The 18,581-nt window shown below is 41.8% G+C and overlaps 1 protein-coding gene across 1 annotated transcript; it reads right to left on the bottom strand.

Annotated features, from left to right (window-relative positions):
* Positions 1 to 807: 807 nt before the first annotated feature.
* thnsl2 (threonine synthase-like 2) lies at positions 808 to 18,020 on the bottom strand. Its single transcript, XM_060912201.1, has 8 exons — positions 17,798 to 18,020; positions 17,515 to 17,709; positions 17,247 to 17,399; positions 15,498 to 15,734; positions 11,122 to 11,270; positions 10,922 to 11,047; positions 1,198 to 1,352; positions 808 to 1,024 (listed from the first exon to the last, which is right to left on the bottom strand). The coding sequence occupies exons 1-8, from the start codon at positions 18,018 to 18,020 to the stop codon at positions 808 to 810; spliced, it is 1,455 nt and encodes a 484-aa protein (XP_060768184.1).
* Positions 18,021 to 18,581: the final 561 nt, after the last annotated feature.

The following is an 18,581-nucleotide window of genomic DNA, read 5'->3' as shown; positions in this document are numbered from 1 at the left end:
TTTAAACAAAAATACTTCTACTGAAGTGAGCTAGCTGCAGTAAATCACACCATGGATGCTTAATTATTCTAGCAGCATCACGGTATGTGTTTTGTATATTACTAAAACAAGATGTATAGAATAGCTGTAATCATGCAAACCAAACAAGACTGCTCTTGTGAAAGACACAATCTTCCAAATTTTTAAATCATGTGTTTTTATACACAAAAAAATCTTTCATGAATCAAGGCCCAAATATACAGTACTGTGCAAAAAGTCTTAGGCGGCCTATTTGTTTTTTCATACAAACTTTGCTATAGATTTCTATTTTATGACTTCTACATGATCGAGTCAGTACAAAAACATTTTAGAGTCCAAATATTAGTTTTCCAGGACAAAATTAAATGTTACAGAAAAAAAAAGTTTGTATCTGAGCAGCATATTACATAAGAGACCACTTTTCAGATTAAAAAAGAAAACATAATGAAGGCTGCTGGGTTTTGGTGCAAAATGAAGAAGCGAGTGTGACAGTCAAAGTGTCCAGAAGAACTGGGGCTGGTTCTGGAAGATGCTCAGTAAAACCTACAGCTCATTTCCGCATAAAACTGCACTCATTGTACCTGAGACTACTATTTATTTAAAAGCAAAGGGTCGTCTCACACCAAATCTTGACTTTGTTTCATTTATTATGGCTTACTGATGTTTATAGTTGTTTTTTTTTTTAATGCTGAAACATTTCATTTGGTCTACAGCGTTTCTTTACACGTCTCTAAGACTTTTGCACAGTACTGTACGGTATATTTGAATGCTTCCATGCACTAAACATGGCTATAATGTATAAAACAGCGTTCCATGTTGTCGTGCAGAGCCGATCGCCTCGATGCGCTCTCTTAATGCGGTTTCCCAGTTCTCGCTTCGCTCTAGATGTTTATAGCGAGTCTCCATCTTTTCCAGCTGCCTCACCGCTTCAGGTAGGTCAATGGTCAGGCCTGCTTTCTGTACCACTTCGGGAAACTTGGCTGGAGAGGCTGTCGCAATGCAACACCTAGATAAGAGCATGGATGTTTTTTAAACAGTTGATTTGCGACAGCCTGTCGATTTTACTAAGCTGTGTTTATCCAGCTGCTTCATGTGTGACTTGGGTTTGAATTTGGTGTGATGTGCTTGCATCCACTGATACGGAATGAATCTAGGTAAATACAGGCTGTAAACACAGACCTGTTCTCCCCATTACGGACAGGACAGTGGTAGTGATGCCAGACTCCCACAGCGGTATGAGGACACAACAAATACTGATTTTCCTCCCAGCACCTCTTTATGGCCTCCATTATCCCCTCATCAGACACGGAACCTGAACACATGACTGAACACAACTACACAAACAAAGAGATGAGAGAATATGACTAATGGTTTGCAGGGTTTTTTTAAAGACCTGAAGTGGCAAAGAAAAAGAGAGAGAGAGCACACAGAGGACAGCACTATCTAATTATGTCTAGGACAAAGCTGCACGATGAAAACAGATTTGTTTTTTGTTTTTGTGCCACACAAAGACATGTTTGTACCAGCTTCATAGCCGCTTTATAGTTGTTAATACTGAAGCAATTTAATCAAAATAACTACAACATTTTTAGAGAAATTTAGCCACTTTCCATATTCTGAGAGAAATCTAGCAAAGTTTCATGTCTCATTATTAGAAATAGAAATGTATATCTACCAGCGGCGCGGGAAGACATTGTCGGCAGGGGGTGCTGTGACGTGACCTGGGACATTTTTTTGAAGGGGGGTCTGGGGGTCCTCCCCCAGAAAATTTTGTATTTCTTAGATGCAATTTCCTGCATTTTAACCAATCAGGCGTCTGAAATCCTTTTAAGCTTGCAATTGCAATATTTCGTTAAACTGCCTACTACTTATAGGCCTGATCGTGAGGGCTAGTATCAATCCTCAGGTGTTTGGGAGGGGGGGATTGAAAAAAGGATGTAATTCTCTTCTGAGACATAGTAACTATTAAGTATCAACTAACTAACTAACTCTTACTCTTCTCTACAGACGGTCAACTCATACTCGCTTCCTGTTGTAATTTCGCGCGCTGAAAAGCTGAACGTCAACGTCACGACAAAAAAAATTCTGATGGTCCACTAGGCTACATATTAAGTTATAAGTTTTAATTAAATCCTTTTTTAAATAACTAAAATGTAGCCCTCATCATCCTACATCTAAAACATGACATATAAAATCAGCAGAGCCAAATGAAAACAAATAAATAAACAAATATATTTTCACGTAAGTTTTGTTTTATGTTCATGTCAGTTTTGAGGGTCCACCACCAGGGGGTGCTGCCGCACCCCCCGCACCCCCGGTTCCCGCGCCGGTGATATCTACTAATTTAGTGCCTAATTAGCTTGAATTTCCCCTACCACATGATGACTAATACTTGCTAGCAAACTTAGCTATTGGTTTAACTACAGAAGTTAGCCTAATATTAACTAGCTTGCTAGCAAACCTGGCTATTAGTTTTAATTACACATAATGATAAATAACACATAATACAGTAATTAGTCTAATGTTAGCTAACTTCATTTCAAACTTGACAACTGTTTATAACAGGGGTCGGCAATCTTTGAGACATCGAGTGCCAATTTCAAATTTTCTAGTCAATGAGTGTGCCACTATCAACAATAATGGTAAAATGACACAAACTACAGGAAAATTTCCAACAAATTTGGAATTTTATTATACATAGGCGTGCATATGAGTATTCCTTACAGATAAATAGATTGTTGTGCTCAGACACAATTTCACATTTTGCTTGTAGGCCTATAATCTGCTCCAAAATCAAGGTAAAAAAAAAAAACAGTTAACAGCAAAAAATACATCTACCAAAGACTATGATAACCAGATGATTGTATAACCCAAAATAGAACTGATAGTTGGATTTGTATTTTGTATTTTTTTTTCTCTGAATGTTTCAACTTCTCTGTCTCTGTTTTCTCCTCTGTGATGCTGAGGAGGACCCTCCAAGGGCGCAGATAGCACGGGGGATGGGGGGGGGAATGTCCCCCCCAGATTTATTGTGACCCCATCTGTCCCCCCCCACCCACCGTCCCTACGTAAGGCGCCACACATAGGTAGAAAAAGTGAGGATTAATGTTCCATTAGTTAGACTAACTTGCACTGCAGCACAAAGTTGAAATGGCAGCAGCAGCAGCCTTGTCAGTGATCAATCCACATTTTCCCCTTCTTGAATCGGTGTAGGCTGGAGCAGATCCTTGCAGAGTTGGGAAAGCAAGGTGTTCATTTTCCACGTAATTCTCGGTTAATAACACTGCACAGCTCATCCATTTGATAGCAGCGGTGTTTCTGCTACGACTAATGGTGCGTTCAGTTGTACTCGTAAGTTGGAAGTTTGAAGTCGGAAAAGCATTGAAATCCAGCATCTCCCAGCATAAACGTTGGGGTTTTCGTTTCATTTCATTAACTGGCCATTTTTTTCGAATTCCATGTTCCATGATGTCCCAGTTTTTAAACTGGGAAGCGCTCAGTTCTGAGGTTATGTTGCTCGGAGCTCCAAGTTCCGACTTCCAATGTAAATGTAACGCACCATCTCGACCCCAGGGTCCTAAGGGGAGCTGGGGACTTTGCCTGTCGCGGTAACCATAGTGATCATAAACAACTGTCTAATGACCGAGCTGGTGATCTTTCTGCCACATTAAGCCAGAGAAGAGGGGGGGAAAAAAATCACAGCGTTTGTTTCAAGAACCAAAAGATGTAAATATCCTATGCCTGTTGCCTGTTGCTTTTCCCAGATGTGACAAATACTTGTTTTGTAATGTTGAGTCTGATAATAATAAGAAGGAATTTGGACTTACCTGAAGTAGGCTAAATGTAAAATAACAGCATTCTAGGCTGTAGGTGAATATCTTTTAATGTTATTTTTATGTATAATGTTATTTTAGTAAGCAGCAACTATTAACTGAAATTATGAGATTCAAGATGTTAACATTGTCCTCCTGGCCTGCAGGCAATCCCTGGTGGGGTCAACAATGAAAAAAAACAAAAAACAATTAGCTACAGCGTTTTTTCAAAAACCGAGCAATGTTGACCAGGTAGGCCTTTGTCTACCAATGTTCATTCAGTTAGAAAACTCACAATTCGAATGTATATTGAAGCTTCAGTACACACACACTTATATATATATATATATATATATATATATATATATATATATATATATATATATATATATATATATATATATATATATATATATATATGCATTTACACAAAATGGAATCATTTGCTGACAGCTCAGTCCCCCCCAGTTCAAAAATCCTATCTGCGCCCCTGGGACCCTCATGCACCCGTGTGTGTGTGTGTGTGTGTGTGTGTGTCATTATACATAGAATCTTACTGTATTAATCTTCTTATAAAATTCTTCTTCTTATAAACACATCTTATACCTGGCATCCTTCTGTCTCAAGAGACAATGGATAGTACGTAACAATGTCATAGTAATGACTGGGAGTGGCAGTATCTTTGATGGCTGAATAGTCCGATGCAGGATAGACAGACTCGACCGCAATTGTTGCATATGTTGGTAAGATCGTCATGGGACACAGTCCTCCGCAGTTGCGCACGCGATCTTTTTTCTGCCCACAAGGACTCTCTTAGATCTTCACTTCTCTGCAATCCACTTGCCACCAGAGCTTTCCACCGTCCTCTCTCTAGCGCACCACTCTCTAGTTGGCCAGGGTTGATGTCACAGACCCTTAGATCACGCTTACACACATCCTTGAACCTCAGGTAGGGTCTGCCAGTGGGCCTTGAGCCCGAGGAGAGTTCTCCGAATAAAAGGTCCTTTGGAATACGGCCGTCCTGCATACGAATCACATGGCCAAGTCAACGAAGGCGTCTTTGGGAGAGAAGAGCAAACATGCTAGGGATACCAGCAGTGTCGAGGACAGATTTGTTGGTAACGTGGTCTTGCCATGAGATGCCCAAGATGCGCCTCAGGTTTCTAAGATGGAATGTATTCAATCTCCGTTCCTGGCGAGCGTAGAGGGACCACAATTCGCTCCCGTAGAGCAGGGTACTGAGGACACAAGACTTGTACACTAACATCTTGGTATGTATAGTCAGCAAAGAGTTTTCCCAGACTCTTGAAACGAGGCGGGACATTGAAGTCGCAGCTTTACCGATTCTCTTATCTAGCTCACTGTCCAAAGACAAACTGCTTGATATTGTGGAGCCAAGATAGGTAAAGTTATTGATCACTTCAAGAGGGTGGCCATCAATGACGATATTTGGTTTAGCACTTGCGTCCTGGCACATGACTTTTGTCTTCTTCAGGCTGATGGTTAGGCCAAAGTCTCTGCATGCATAGGCAAAGCGGTTGGTGAGGCGTTGTAGCCCCTCTTCCGAGTGTGCTATGAGGGCAGCGTCGTCAGCAAAGAGTAATTCTCTAATTAAGACTTTCCGTACTTTTGTCTTCGCGCGGAGGTGAGCTAGGTTGAAAAGGCTGCCATCGCTTCTCGTATGGATGTTTACTCCGTCAACAGAGCTGTCAAAAGCATAGGACAGGAGAATAGAGAAAAAGATGCCGAACAGCGTCGGAGCAAGTACGCAACCCTGCTTAACCCCACTACTAATCGGAAAAGAGGCTGATAAATCACCTTCGTGTTGAACTCTGGCTTCCATCCCTTCATGAAAGGATATGATGATACTGAGGAGCTTGGGTGGGCACCCTATTCTCTGCAGTAACTGGAAAAGGCCATCCCTGCTAACCAAGTCAAAAGCTTTGGTCAGATCAATGAAAGCAATATAGAGGGGTTGCCTCTGTTCCCGACACTTTTCCTGTAGCTGTCTCAAGGAAAATATCATGTCTATGGTCGAACGGGCTGCTCTGAAGCCGCACTGCGACTCAGGGTAGACCTGGTCAGCAAGAGGTTGTAGCCTTTTTAATACTACGCGAGCAAAGGCTTTGCCAGTGGTGACGAGTAAAGAGACACCTCGGAAGCTATCGCGGTTGCTACGATCACCCTTGTTCTTATACACATTTATAATCAATGCGTCACGCATTTCTTGGGGTAGATAGCCTTCATCCCAGCACAGTAAGAGGAGCTCATAAAGATTGGTTAGCATTATTGTATTCTTTGCCGCTTTCAAGATTTCTGAGGGGATACCGTCCTCACCTGGGGCTTTCCTACAGGCAAGATGGTCGACGGCTTCAGCAAGTTCTTGGAGCGCAGGTGGAGAATCAAGCTCATCCATGGCAGGGAGAGCAGGAATTGCTAGCAGAGCAGATTCTTTAACTGAGTTCTTTCTCGCGTAGATTTCTACGTAGTGTTCTACCCACAGTTCTAAGTGCTTGCCACGATCCAATATCACTTCACCCGTAGATGTTCAGAGTGGTGCCGTCTTAGCTATACTGGGGCCACAGGCCCTTTTTATACCCTCGTACATGCCTCGAACGTTGCCCTTATCAGCCGCATTTTGTATACCCGTGGCAAGATTGATCCAGTAGTCGTTGGCACATCTTCGCGCAATCTGCTGCACATCCCCTCTGGCCTTTCTAAGGGCTTCTAGTGACTGGTCTGATGGGTTGCGTTTATGGTGTAAGAGTGCTGATCGTTTTGCCTCAATGGCAGGTTGCAGGCTGGCAATGTTCTCCTCAAACCAATCAGCGCTTTTTCGCTCACATTTACCAAATACTTTAATGGAGGAGTTATACAATGAGTCTCGAATATAACTCCAACGGATTTCCACACTGCCAGTAGGACTGTTCGCAAATGCCTCCTAAATGGACTCCACGAATCTAGAATGTAGCTCATCGATGCCAATTTTAGCAGTGTTAATATGAGGGCGCCTGTTCGTCCTAGCACGATGGATCTTTTTCGGTAGAAATCGTGTTATGCTTCTCACTAATGAGTGGTCGGTGTCACAATCAGCACTGTGATAGCTACGAGTGATGCAAACGTCATTCAGCGAGCTTCTGCGCGTAATAATAAGGTCAAGCTGATGCCAATGGCGGGATCTTGGATGGCGCCAGGAAACACGATGGATCGGCTTGGTGGAAAAGAATGTGTTGGTAACGCACAAGTTATGATAAGAGCAAAGCTCCAGCAACCTTTGTCCGTTACCATTCAACTTGCCAATGCCAAAATGCCCAAGACAGCTTGGCCAAGAGTCATGGTTGGATCCGACTCTGGCGTTAAAATCGCTAAGCAGGAACAAGCGTTCAGAGCTGGATAACCCTTTGATGGCAGTATCCAGCTCCTCGTAAAACACATCTTTGCTCTCTTCTGTAGCACACAGTGTCGGGGCATATGCACAGATGATATTCACGGGTCCCATGGTCGTTTGCAGATGGGCAGATATTGTCCGGTGTGATGAATTAGGAAGAAGGTCAAACACAGGTGTCAGTGTGTTCCTAGTGGCAAAGCCAACTCCGTGTTCTCAGGGTTCACCTGGTTTCTTGCCTTGCCAGAAAAACGTGTAATCATGCTCTTTTATGCTTCCGTTGGATAATAGGCGCGTCTCTTGCAGCGTGGCAATATCAATGTTGAGCCGTGCCAACTCACGATCAATGATGGCCGTTTTTCTACTATCGTCAATGAGATGCAGGTCTTCGGATAAACCGGGGGTCATAGTCCTGATATTCCAGCTTGCCAGTCGCAAGCGTTGAGTTTGTGATTTTTTCCTATGATTCTTGCCTGGTACATGGTTTACAATCTGCTTTTCGGTTATTACCCTAGCTCCACGCACCCAATGGAGCAGACAGTATGTGGCGGGTCAGCACCTTACTGGCTGGGGGCTGCCCAGCTTGAGGTGAGCGGTAGCTGACCAGTGGAACACGATGATTCCTCCCACCGTCAGAGACAACCCGTAGCGCCATGTCCTACGCCAATCAGACTAGACTTATAACTCGTAAACTGCTGTCTCCCGTGTTGGGTCTGCCAATTCAGGTCGAATGGCAATGAGGTGTCCTCTCCAGTTACATACGCCTGGGCGTGAACATCTTATAAACATCTTATGCACATCTTATAAACATCTTATGAATCAACAATTAAAGAAACCTCTCATAAATCATTTTAACAAAGGCCAGTGACGCATAAAAATGCATCACAAACGAAATGGCCACAACATTTTATATAAGCAAACAGCAACGTATTTAACTAATCAGTGTGGGCTGAGGCTAAAATGAATCATAGGCTATGCCTCAATTAATATATCTTGCCTACCAGTCAGTGTGATCCCTGTCCTTGCTTTTCTTGGCTGAGCTTTTTTATCTGGGGTTCGTAGTTTGTCACTTTTAATTGTAAACATGCCTCAGAATGGTCCGTCGTCAAACGGCTGCGGGTGGGGCTGAGCACGCTTTTCATGTGCGAAAATACCTGCTCACACAGGTATGTTGAGCCGAACACTGACAAGAGGGCCAATGCAATGTTCTTGAGACAGCTGAACTTCTCTGGTGCAGACGTCCAGCATGCGAGGATGCAGGGTCTTTATATATGTCTTCTCATGGTTTGTCTCGAAATGCCTAACGCTGGAAGTTCAGCACAGAACGTTTTCACAGCACAAGGTACATACAGCACGATCTTTGATGAAAACAAAGCCATATTCTTCCGTCCAGGAGGGCTGAAATGCCCTAGCTTTAGTTTTTTTAGCTGGAGGCTCTGTCATCTCTGCACTTGTAACGCTATCAGGTAACGTTGATTTTGATGCACGCTAGGCTAATTTTACACATGGGTCTCTGGGAAAGTGGGCGGGAGCTAGGTGGAGAGCGCTGTGGAGCGAATGCAGTTGGAAGATCATGGTGTCACTCAGAGATTTTTTTTTTTTTGCTGATACTGGTCCAGTGTTGTGTGTGCCAGTGATTTTCCCGCCACGTGCCAGCAGTGGCACGCATCCCGTAGGTTGCCGACCCCTGGTTTATAATCATACACAAATCATTACTTCACCTAACATCAGCTAGTTTGCTAGCAAGCTTGGCTACTGCTTTACATATAATAGTTAACCTAATGTTAGCTAGATTGCTACATCATGTAACAACTAGCCTAATGTTAACTAGCTTGACTAGCATACCATATTTGATTTGATTTGATTTATACAATATAATAGTTAGTCTAGCTAGGTTGCTAACAAACATGGCTATCTTACACAATATAATAGCCTAAGGTTACTTAATTCTTTACTGTTTTGGAAAAAGTTACAGCTTTCCATCTGACTGGTACAAAGGAGTGATCCCACACTGGAGACTCCTTTCAAAAATGTTTAAAAAAAAATTAAATCAAACATCTTACAGAAAACCTTACCATGTCAATTATTATACTTCCCCCCCAATGTTAATTAGACTGACTTACACAATTTAATAGTTAATCTTGCTAAATTGCTATCAAACTTGGCTATATTACAGTGGTGCTTGAAAGTTTGTGAATCCTTTAGAATTTTCTATATTTCTGCATAAATATGACCTAAAACATCATCAGATTTTCACACAAGTCCTAAAAGTAGATAAAGAGAACCCAGTTAAACAAATGAGACAAAACTATTATACTTGGTCATTTATTTATTGAGGGAAAATGATCCAATATTACATATCTGTGAGGGGCAAAAGTATGTGAACCTTTGCTTTCAGTATCTGGTGTGACCCCCTTGTGTATTTTTGTCTCATTTGTTTAACTGGGTTCTCTTTATCTACTTTTAGGACTTGTGTGAAAATCTGATGATGTTTTAGGTCATATTTATGCAGAAATATAGAAAATTCTAAAGGGTTCACAAACTTTCAAGCACCACTGTACATAATATAATAGCCTAATGTTAGATAGCTCACTTGCAAATTTGACAAGTGGAAACAGACACATAAAAGTGTTTATACACATTACTTTGGATCCAGTCAGACTCCAGTCTTTAGGCTCCTGAGGCTTGTGGCCAGAAAAGTGTAGAAAAGACGTCAAGCTTGTACTGCATGGGCAAAGTTATTCTTTCTTAAAATACTTAATATTTAAAGATTCTGACTGCAAAGTTGAATTATGGGCGAAATGTTCTATTTCTATTGCTGTTGGAGTTTCGAGATGTTTTGCTGCTCCACACAGACACCGTGTATCGTATGTGTAAATATTTTTTCAAGATAAAGTGCGTGACGCATTTTACGATTCTGGAGACTGCCAAAGCAAGCGAGCAACAATATCACGTGACCACCGTGGAGCGTGTTTGAGCTACCTCTAACCAAAACAAGTCGGCGTGGGCGAACATGGCGGACTCTGCTCTCCCTCCAGCTAAAAGCTGGCAGAAAAGAAAAGGAAAGGCTGCCTAGTGAGTGCAACTGCAAGACAGAGCAAGGTTAGAGGACGTGTCATTTTCTGGACAGATAACTAAATCATCCTAGCTAGCGCTTAGCTATCTTAGCCTTAGAATGCATGAGCTCGACTCCACAGTAGCGAGTATGGAGTTATACACCTAATGTTTTGATCTTACAGAGAAAGAAACGATAACACAAAAGCAGCAACAGAGAAAAGATATATTCGTGTTTTGTTTTACGGATCTATTCACGAATGTCAACCCCAAATTACATCCCTGTGACTCAAAACTCTCCGAGGTCGATGCAGAGTCACGATGTTTTCTGCACGTCACCATCTTGGTGTAACGCAGTTCCATAGTTATGCTAATTAATTAAAGCTCCTTGCATTTGGCTATTTACGTAGGGCCGTACTGTTTACGTCAAGAGGGAGGAAAACAGTCCCAAAACAGAGAAAAAGCGACCCTCAGGACATCAAAATGATCACATCTTGTCTGCATGATATCATTCTTGCGAGACGTAGGAAAATGCCATGCATAATCAAAAAATTGAAAAGGTCAGATGACTTTGCAGTCAGCACCTTTAAGTGCTAAATTTTGATGACACTTTCACATCACTGGAAAAAAAAAACTTTATAAGACCACAGACCTTTTTGTGGAGTGTTTCAGGTAGAGAGAGTGCGTGAGTGTCCTGAAACTGCTCCATCATCTTCTTTACTAAAGCTCCATCTTTCCCAGATAACAACCAGAACACACGCTCCATGTTATAAGGATCCTAAAAACAAATAATTATCACATATGCACTGTGTAGGTAAGATCAGCTTTTTGAAGAAAAAAAAAAAAAAGCACCTGAATATCAATGGCTGGAGCCAGAGTTTGCTTGACGCTGTCGGCCATGGAGAAATCTCCACTCTGAACTGCACGGTGCACAACGTCATTAGAGTTCACCATGGCCACGAGGTGCAGGGGAACCCCCATGTGCTTTACAATGCATCCAGCTACACACACACACACACACAAATAAAAGTGCAAAATGAAGGGCATGCACAACTAAATGCAAATCAAACAAGGCCTATTATTACATTATGTCTAACTTGAATTGAGTGATTTAGAGGCTTTATCAAACCAAACCCTTGCATCTAAATGACCCATGTGCTATTGTTAAGGTTATATTGCGCCTGTGTTGATCCAGGAGCTACAAAGCGAGCGGAAAAAGGAGAATGTTGAAGAACAGACAGATTGAATGGGCCCTCGAGACAAATAACAGCACTTCCGTTTCACCTGCCTCTATAATAAAGAATGACCTCACGGCCTATTCAACTTCATTCGCAGATGGCATGTATCGTAGCTCCATCTATTCTAGGCCATATACACTCACCAGCTACTTTAATAGGAACACGTTTACTCTAAACCTGGACAGTTGACGATGCCGTTCTAATCTTCAACTGTCCAGTTTTACTGAGCCTCAGATTCCTCTTCTTAGCTGACAGGTCAGGTCAGGTCTGGTTTCATCTTCTCGTCCGAGAAGCTTGAAGGTCATAACACTCTCAGTCCCTTATTCTTCGCCATCCTAATGATGTTACTCTTGCTTCCTTGTCTTATCCAATCACATATATCGTCCAAGTACATTTGTCTTTGTCTACCCCTTGCCTGATGTTACCTTCGACATATCAACTCATTGTTTCTTATCATGTGTCCAAAGTATTCAGTTTTTCTCTTCTTGATGGTATCTATCAGCCTATGCTTTTCTTTTGTCATCTCCAGAACTCTTTTGTTGCTCAACTTCCTTTTCCAACCGATCTTTAACATTCTTCTCCAGCACCACATCTCGAAAGCCTGTAGTCTTTTCGTCAAATCCTTGTTTAGCGTCCATGTTTCAACTCCGTGTAGCAAAACTGACCATATGTAACAGATGATCATCCTTTTCCTTGTTGATATACTGATTTTCGGGTTTGTCAGAAATTTTCTTCGTTTCCCAAACTGCACCTTAGCTTGCGCTATCCTGCCCTTTACTTCCTTCTCACATCAGGTGTCCTTGATGATATCACTCCCCAAATAACGGAAATGTGCCACTTCTTCTATTGGTTCTCCAACTATGTTCAGTTTCACCTTCCTTTTCACAATCTCTCCAGATGGTAGCTTTGTCTCAGGTGTTTTGCTCACTATCATTGATTTTGCCTTTTTTGCATTCAGTCGTAGGCCATAACTTTCACTGGCTTCTCTTACCCTGTCCAGCAGCTGTTGTAACTCTGCCTCACTGGTCGCTAACAGTACAGTGTCGTCAGCATATCTGATGTTACTGATCCTTACGCCTCCAATAACACTTCCAAGACTCTCTATATCTGCTTCCCTCATGATCATCTCCGTGTAGAAGTTGAATAAACGTGGTGAACAAACGTTGAACAGCTGACAGGAGTGGAGCTCAATGTGGTCCTTTGCTGTTGTAATCCAACTACCTCAAGATTCGGCGTGATGTGCATTCAGAGATGCTTTTCTGCTCACCACGGTTGTAAACAGTGGTCGTTTTAGTTACCATAGCCTTTCTGTCAGCTGGAACCAGTCTGGCCAATCACGTCTGATCTCTCTCAACAAGGCATTACTGCTAAAAGAACTGGGGTGAGTTTCCCGAAAGCATCGTAGCACAAAGATCATCAGTAAATGGTCAAGCAAGCATCACAATCAACACCCTCTCTCCTAGTTAAGATGCTCTTAGCATTAACAGGCTTTTGGGAAACCCACCCCTGTTTAGTTTTGCGACAAAGCTTTCTGGGGTTCAACTTCAAACAACAATCCAAGCATTTGTGACACAAGGATTTTTTCTAATTTGGAGCTTTTACTAAAGACAACAAAAACAGTTCTCATAAAACTGCAGTAATAAAATTTTCGACTCAACTAGCGAGGTAACATTCGGAGATAACATTTAACTGAGTAAGTGTTAAGATACTCAATTTTGATTGATCAGAAAGTCTTGATTAATTTTCTAAAACAACGGCTCTGACAATAGCTTAGCTTTCATTAGGTTTATATTAATGCACACATTCGAATATGTGGTTATTCTATAATAACAACTTACATAGCGATATGGAATCATTGATATGGTCAATTTTTCTGTAAGGACATGCTTATTGAGCAGTTTTGTTAGGAGTCATTAGTGTCAGTACTTTGTAACAGTCAGCCTTAAAGCTATAACATGAGAACCGCTTCAGGATTTGTCTTATGAACTCCAAGAGAGAGAAAACAACTATTTATAGCTGCTTAAATGACAACAGGAACTTGATTCATGTACATTCCACAACATTAAAAAGTAATTATAAATGTATAAAATGTATGACTTCTTTAATTGTCCAATTGTGGAAAAATTGCTGTGGAATAAGAGGAATAAAACACTTCTGGACATGTTGTTATTGCAAAATAATCAATTTTGCATCAGTCCAAACAACATGCACTCACCGGCCACTTTAACAGGAACTTGTTCTTGATTCTAAGATTCCTGTTCTTGGCTGCAGGAGTGGAACCCAATGTGGTCTTCTGCTGTCCCCCCCCAAATCTGTCCCTCTGAGTTACATGTCGGTCCTGGGATCGAGATGCTGACCTCTTCTGCTCCTCGGACCTGCCTGATCCATCCTGGTGCCCTGTATCTGGTTGGAGTCTCACTGCATCACTCCTGTGGAGGGCGGCCCCATGTGGACAGTTGGGGGTCGCACCTGGAGGACGCTCTGGACTCTTGCAGTGGTGCTTTTGTGGCTGGGGACTGCAGTCGACTTGCTGACTTTGGGAATGCAGTTGACTTGCTGACTTTGGGACTGCAGTTGTCATGAACGGTTTTGCACTCGGGTTTCCGTCGGTGGGGGGTTTATAGCATCAACGAAGCTGACTTTATGTTAATGTTATAGTCATGTTGTCTGTTGTTGCCCAAATGAGGATGGGTTCCCTTTTGAGTCTGGTGCCTCTCGAGGTTTCTTCCTCATGTCATCTGAGGGAGTTTTTCCTTGCCACCGTCACCACAGGCTTGCTCATTGGGGATAGATTAGGGATAAAATTAGGTCATATTTTAAGTCGTTCAAATTCTGTAAAGCTGCTTTGCAAAAATGTTTATTGTTAAAAGCGCTATACAAATAAACTTGACTTGACTGTTGCATGCTGAGATGCTTTTCTGCTCACCACAGTTGTAAAGAGTTGCTATATCCTTCCTGGCAGCTTGAACCACCTCAAATCTGGCCATTTTCCTTTGACCTCTCTGATCAACAAGGCGTTTGTTTCTACTCACAGAACTGTCACTCACTCACTCAAAGTTTTTTGTTTTTCGCACCATTCTGCGTAAACTCTCAAGACTGTTGTGTGTGAAAACCCCAGGAGATACTCCAGCAGTTTCTGAAATACTCAAACCAGTCCATTCCATCTGGCTCAAACCAACACCCATGCTACAGTGAAAGAAAGTCACACTTTGAGATCACAATTTTTCCCATTCTGATGTTTGAAGTGAACATTCATTTACTGAAGCTCTTGATTTGTATCTGCATGATTTTATGCACTGTGCTGCTGTCAAGGCATTGGCTCATTAGATAACAGCAGGTATCTGGGTGTTCCTAATAAAGTGGCTGGTGAGTGTACCACATTATTGCACTGTCACTGTCATTTTCTATCTCTTATTTATGTATAGTACTGAATGGCAGCAGTGTGGTATATGGGTATGTCATAAAAAAATGGACCAAATGACTATTTATTAAATAGGCTCCACCTCTGCAAATGATGATGTCACATACTGTGCAATCATGCCTGTAATTTCCTGATCCCTTTCTTGAGACATATCTGAAATGTAAAAAATGCTACCTTTGGCTGTCTTAAGACATTGATTCATGTCCTAATTGAATGTTTTGCACATAATTCTGGCTTCTGAGTTGCCTTTATGCAGCAGATGTTTGAAGGCAGCCTACATGTACCCTTCACTATCCTACATGTCTCATAAACAAAGAGTAAGCTCAGGTGTAGTCAAACAATATTCACTTAATTTCCCCAAAGGTATTTTAGGAGAGGTGTCAGGACCTCAGGGTTAGTAACAGTTAATATATGTCAGTAACCTGGCAACGTATCCCACCCTTGACGTGACTTCTGAGACATCACCGAGGATGCCTCATGCCTTTCATTTGACTGAAATAATAATCCAGTGAACAAAAGCAGAGACTTAACGCCAGCTACATGACACATGACTGAATGCATGTCTGTACCTGTTATATTTCCTGCCCCTCCTGTGGGCACCACTACCTCTAGAGCTGGTAGTCCATCTCCGTCTGTATCCTGAACTCCACTCAGCTGTAGGTAGGCATATATAAAATGCGCGAGCTGCACCAGAATGCGTGACCAGTTCACTGAGTTCAGGCTCATCAGACCATAGCGACTGACTAAGTCCTGATCAGCAAACAGCTTCCTCAAAGGCACATCGATTTCATCCGAACTTCCGTCCGCTTTAAGCGCATCACAAAGAGAGGTGTATAAATGGAATGAAAGAACAATATGTAATAAAACAGACACGAAAGCTTGGGTGTGGTCTGAAATGACCTTTTGGATTTCCTATTTATACAAACATTTTATTTTGACACCCAATAGTGCTCAACATCATGTAAAACATATAATTTAAACAAACAAACAAACAAACAAACAAACAAACAAACAAACAAACAAACAAACAAACAGATCAATGCCGAGTTTCCCAAAACCATCGTAGCACAAAGATCATCTTTAAATGGTAGAGCGAGCAGCACAATAAACACACTCTCTCTCTCCTAGTTAAGATGATCTTAGCATTAAGAGGCTTTTGGGAAACCCACCACAGTGCTTTGCATTTTTACTGCAAACTGGCAACATTAAATTGAACCTAGGTGCGATTGTGTGAATGTGTGGATGCATGATACCCTGCAATGTATTAGAATCCACTGAAACCCTGACCAGGATAAAGTTCAGGCCTGGATCCATGGGGAGGCCAGAGTGGGCCTGGCCCATCCAATCACAAGGTTGGCCCACCCATCCAAGAAAGAGAGAGAACATTTAACAGTTATTCCACGAAATCGAGTCGTACATGAGCTGATGGCCGACGAGGCACATAGCACCGAGTTGGCTATAAGCCATGTACGACGAGACTGAGTGGAATAACTGTTTTATTCTTTCCACATTCACTGGATTTTGAAACAGAGCATTTTTATTTTCATTTTTTGCAAATTCGATCAATAAAAACTTGATACAAAACATCTGACAAAATCATTTCTACTTAGAATGTAAACAAAACGGTGAAATGACGGTAGCAATTCGTGAAAAATGCGATAATTTTTGAAAAAAAGATACGTTCTAACTATCAAATACTTTTATTCCATATTTTGTTGCTTTTTTTGTTGCATTTTTTGGGGTTTTCTTCTTCTTCTTTAGGGATTTTTGGCAGTTGACAAACCAACTTAAAAGTGCATTACTGACACCGACTGGGCTGGAGTGTGGAACAGGAGATATTGGAGGGAAAAAAACTATATTCTTTTCGCTATTTCTGTTTCTTTTAAATACTTGATCACAATTTTCGGGGTTTTGTTTTCAAATAGAGTTTTTATTTCGTCCTCAGTTGATTCAGCAATGCACTCCGCCATTTTGTTTTTCTCTACTCATGGTATATGAGCTGATATCCTAGTAGTAGAGTAGCCAATCAGAGCGTGCGATTGCTCATATCCAGTGAATGTGGATAGAGTAATTTTCGATTACGAAGCACAGCTGATGAAGGACTTCTGTCTGAAATACCTCGTTTCTTCTGAAAATTCATGTAGATTTACAGTATATTGTATATAATTTGCCCCCCATAAAATCTCCCAGGCCCACCCTGTTACTGAGAGCTGGAGCCAGGCCTGATAAAGTTGTTATTGAAAATGAATGAACGAACGAATTCATTAATGAATGTGTCATTTTTTACCCAAACATCAGGGTAAAATAAATTTGCTCACCTGCAAAAACATGGACATTGTCCTCTATGTGAGTGGTCATCTGTCTCTCTTGCACCTGAGTGATTCGTCCATGAGGGAAAACCACCACTATATCCACCGCACTAAGATCACACACACTGCTGATGGCTGAACTTCCAGTATCCCCAGACGTTCCTGTATAGAAAGCAAAGTGTTTTCATTCCATTAATAAGCGGTATATGCTGGGAACAAATATATCGATAATGTTTTACCTTATCTAGCTTCTTAATTTCAGTATGTTTTTCATTACCAACAAGGACGGTGGCACGTCTGTTGTCCTTGCGCAGGAAGTACTCCAGGAAGCGTATGGTGCAGGTCATAGCCAGATCTTTAAAAGCCAGTGTCTTTCCATGGAACAATTCCAAGATGGACAGAGAGCCCTTCAGTCGCACTATCTTCACTGCATCCGGCACAGAGAACTTGGACAGAGCACTAGATACTAGGCCTGGAATGAAATAAAGAAGCGTTATGCATTAGAGAGGAGTTGGGAATGAGCTCATCCCAAAACATGGCTTGGAAGACATCTGATTTACCTTCCAAGTCATGTTTTGGGATGAGCTGCTCAGGAATGAAGAGCGAACACACTTCACACACAAGCTGCTGGTAGGACAGAGAGCACCAGGATTGGAGAGTGGCAGGGGAGATTGAGGGAATCGTCTCGGGCATGAACATGCCACCGTCTGGAGCGTAACCCGAGAAAAGGACATCCCGGAAGTCCCAGCCATGAACCCCTCCACGTGTACTGCAGTAGTGCATCTCGTCTGGTGAAAAATACAGGAAGAGTAAAGTATGAGCCATTCTTAAAAATAAAGCAGCTTGTACCAAAAGGGAAGTTATAACACCAATTTCAATGGTATTCTAATTCATCTCAAACTGAAATTAACTGTTGAATTTTTATACGTATTGTTATCATTCATCTGTCTCCAAAAAATGACAACTCTGTCATATCGCTGCACTGTATTCTGTGACTTTGAGACCAACTGTGATGGATTTCTTAAATAATATTGGCTGGTGGGGGCATCATAGCTCAGGTGGCTAAGGCGCCATACCATAAGTCCAGGGACCCGGGTTCAATTCTGACCCGAGGTCATTTCCCAATCCCTCCCCGTCTCTCTCTCCCACTCATTTCCTGTCTCTACACTGTCCTATCCAATAAAGGTGAAAAAAAAATCTTTAAATAAAAATAATATTGAGTGGTATATCAAATATGTTCCATTCAGCTAGCATGATATTGAACGAGTCAAAGACAAGAAAAGCCAGCCAATATTATTATTATTATACAGTACATGCACATTCCTTTCAGGTGTTCAATACGTC

The sequence above is a fragment of the Neoarius graeffei genome, chromosome 28 (assembly GCF_027579695.1).
Source record: "Neoarius graeffei isolate fNeoGra1 chromosome 28, fNeoGra1.pri, whole genome shotgun sequence".
Classification (NCBI taxonomy): domain Eukaryota; kingdom Metazoa; phylum Chordata; class Actinopteri; order Siluriformes; family Ariidae; genus Neoarius; species Neoarius graeffei.
The sequence above is the reverse complement of the archived record's forward strand: the minus strand, read 5'-3'. Positions and strand labels throughout refer to the sequence as shown.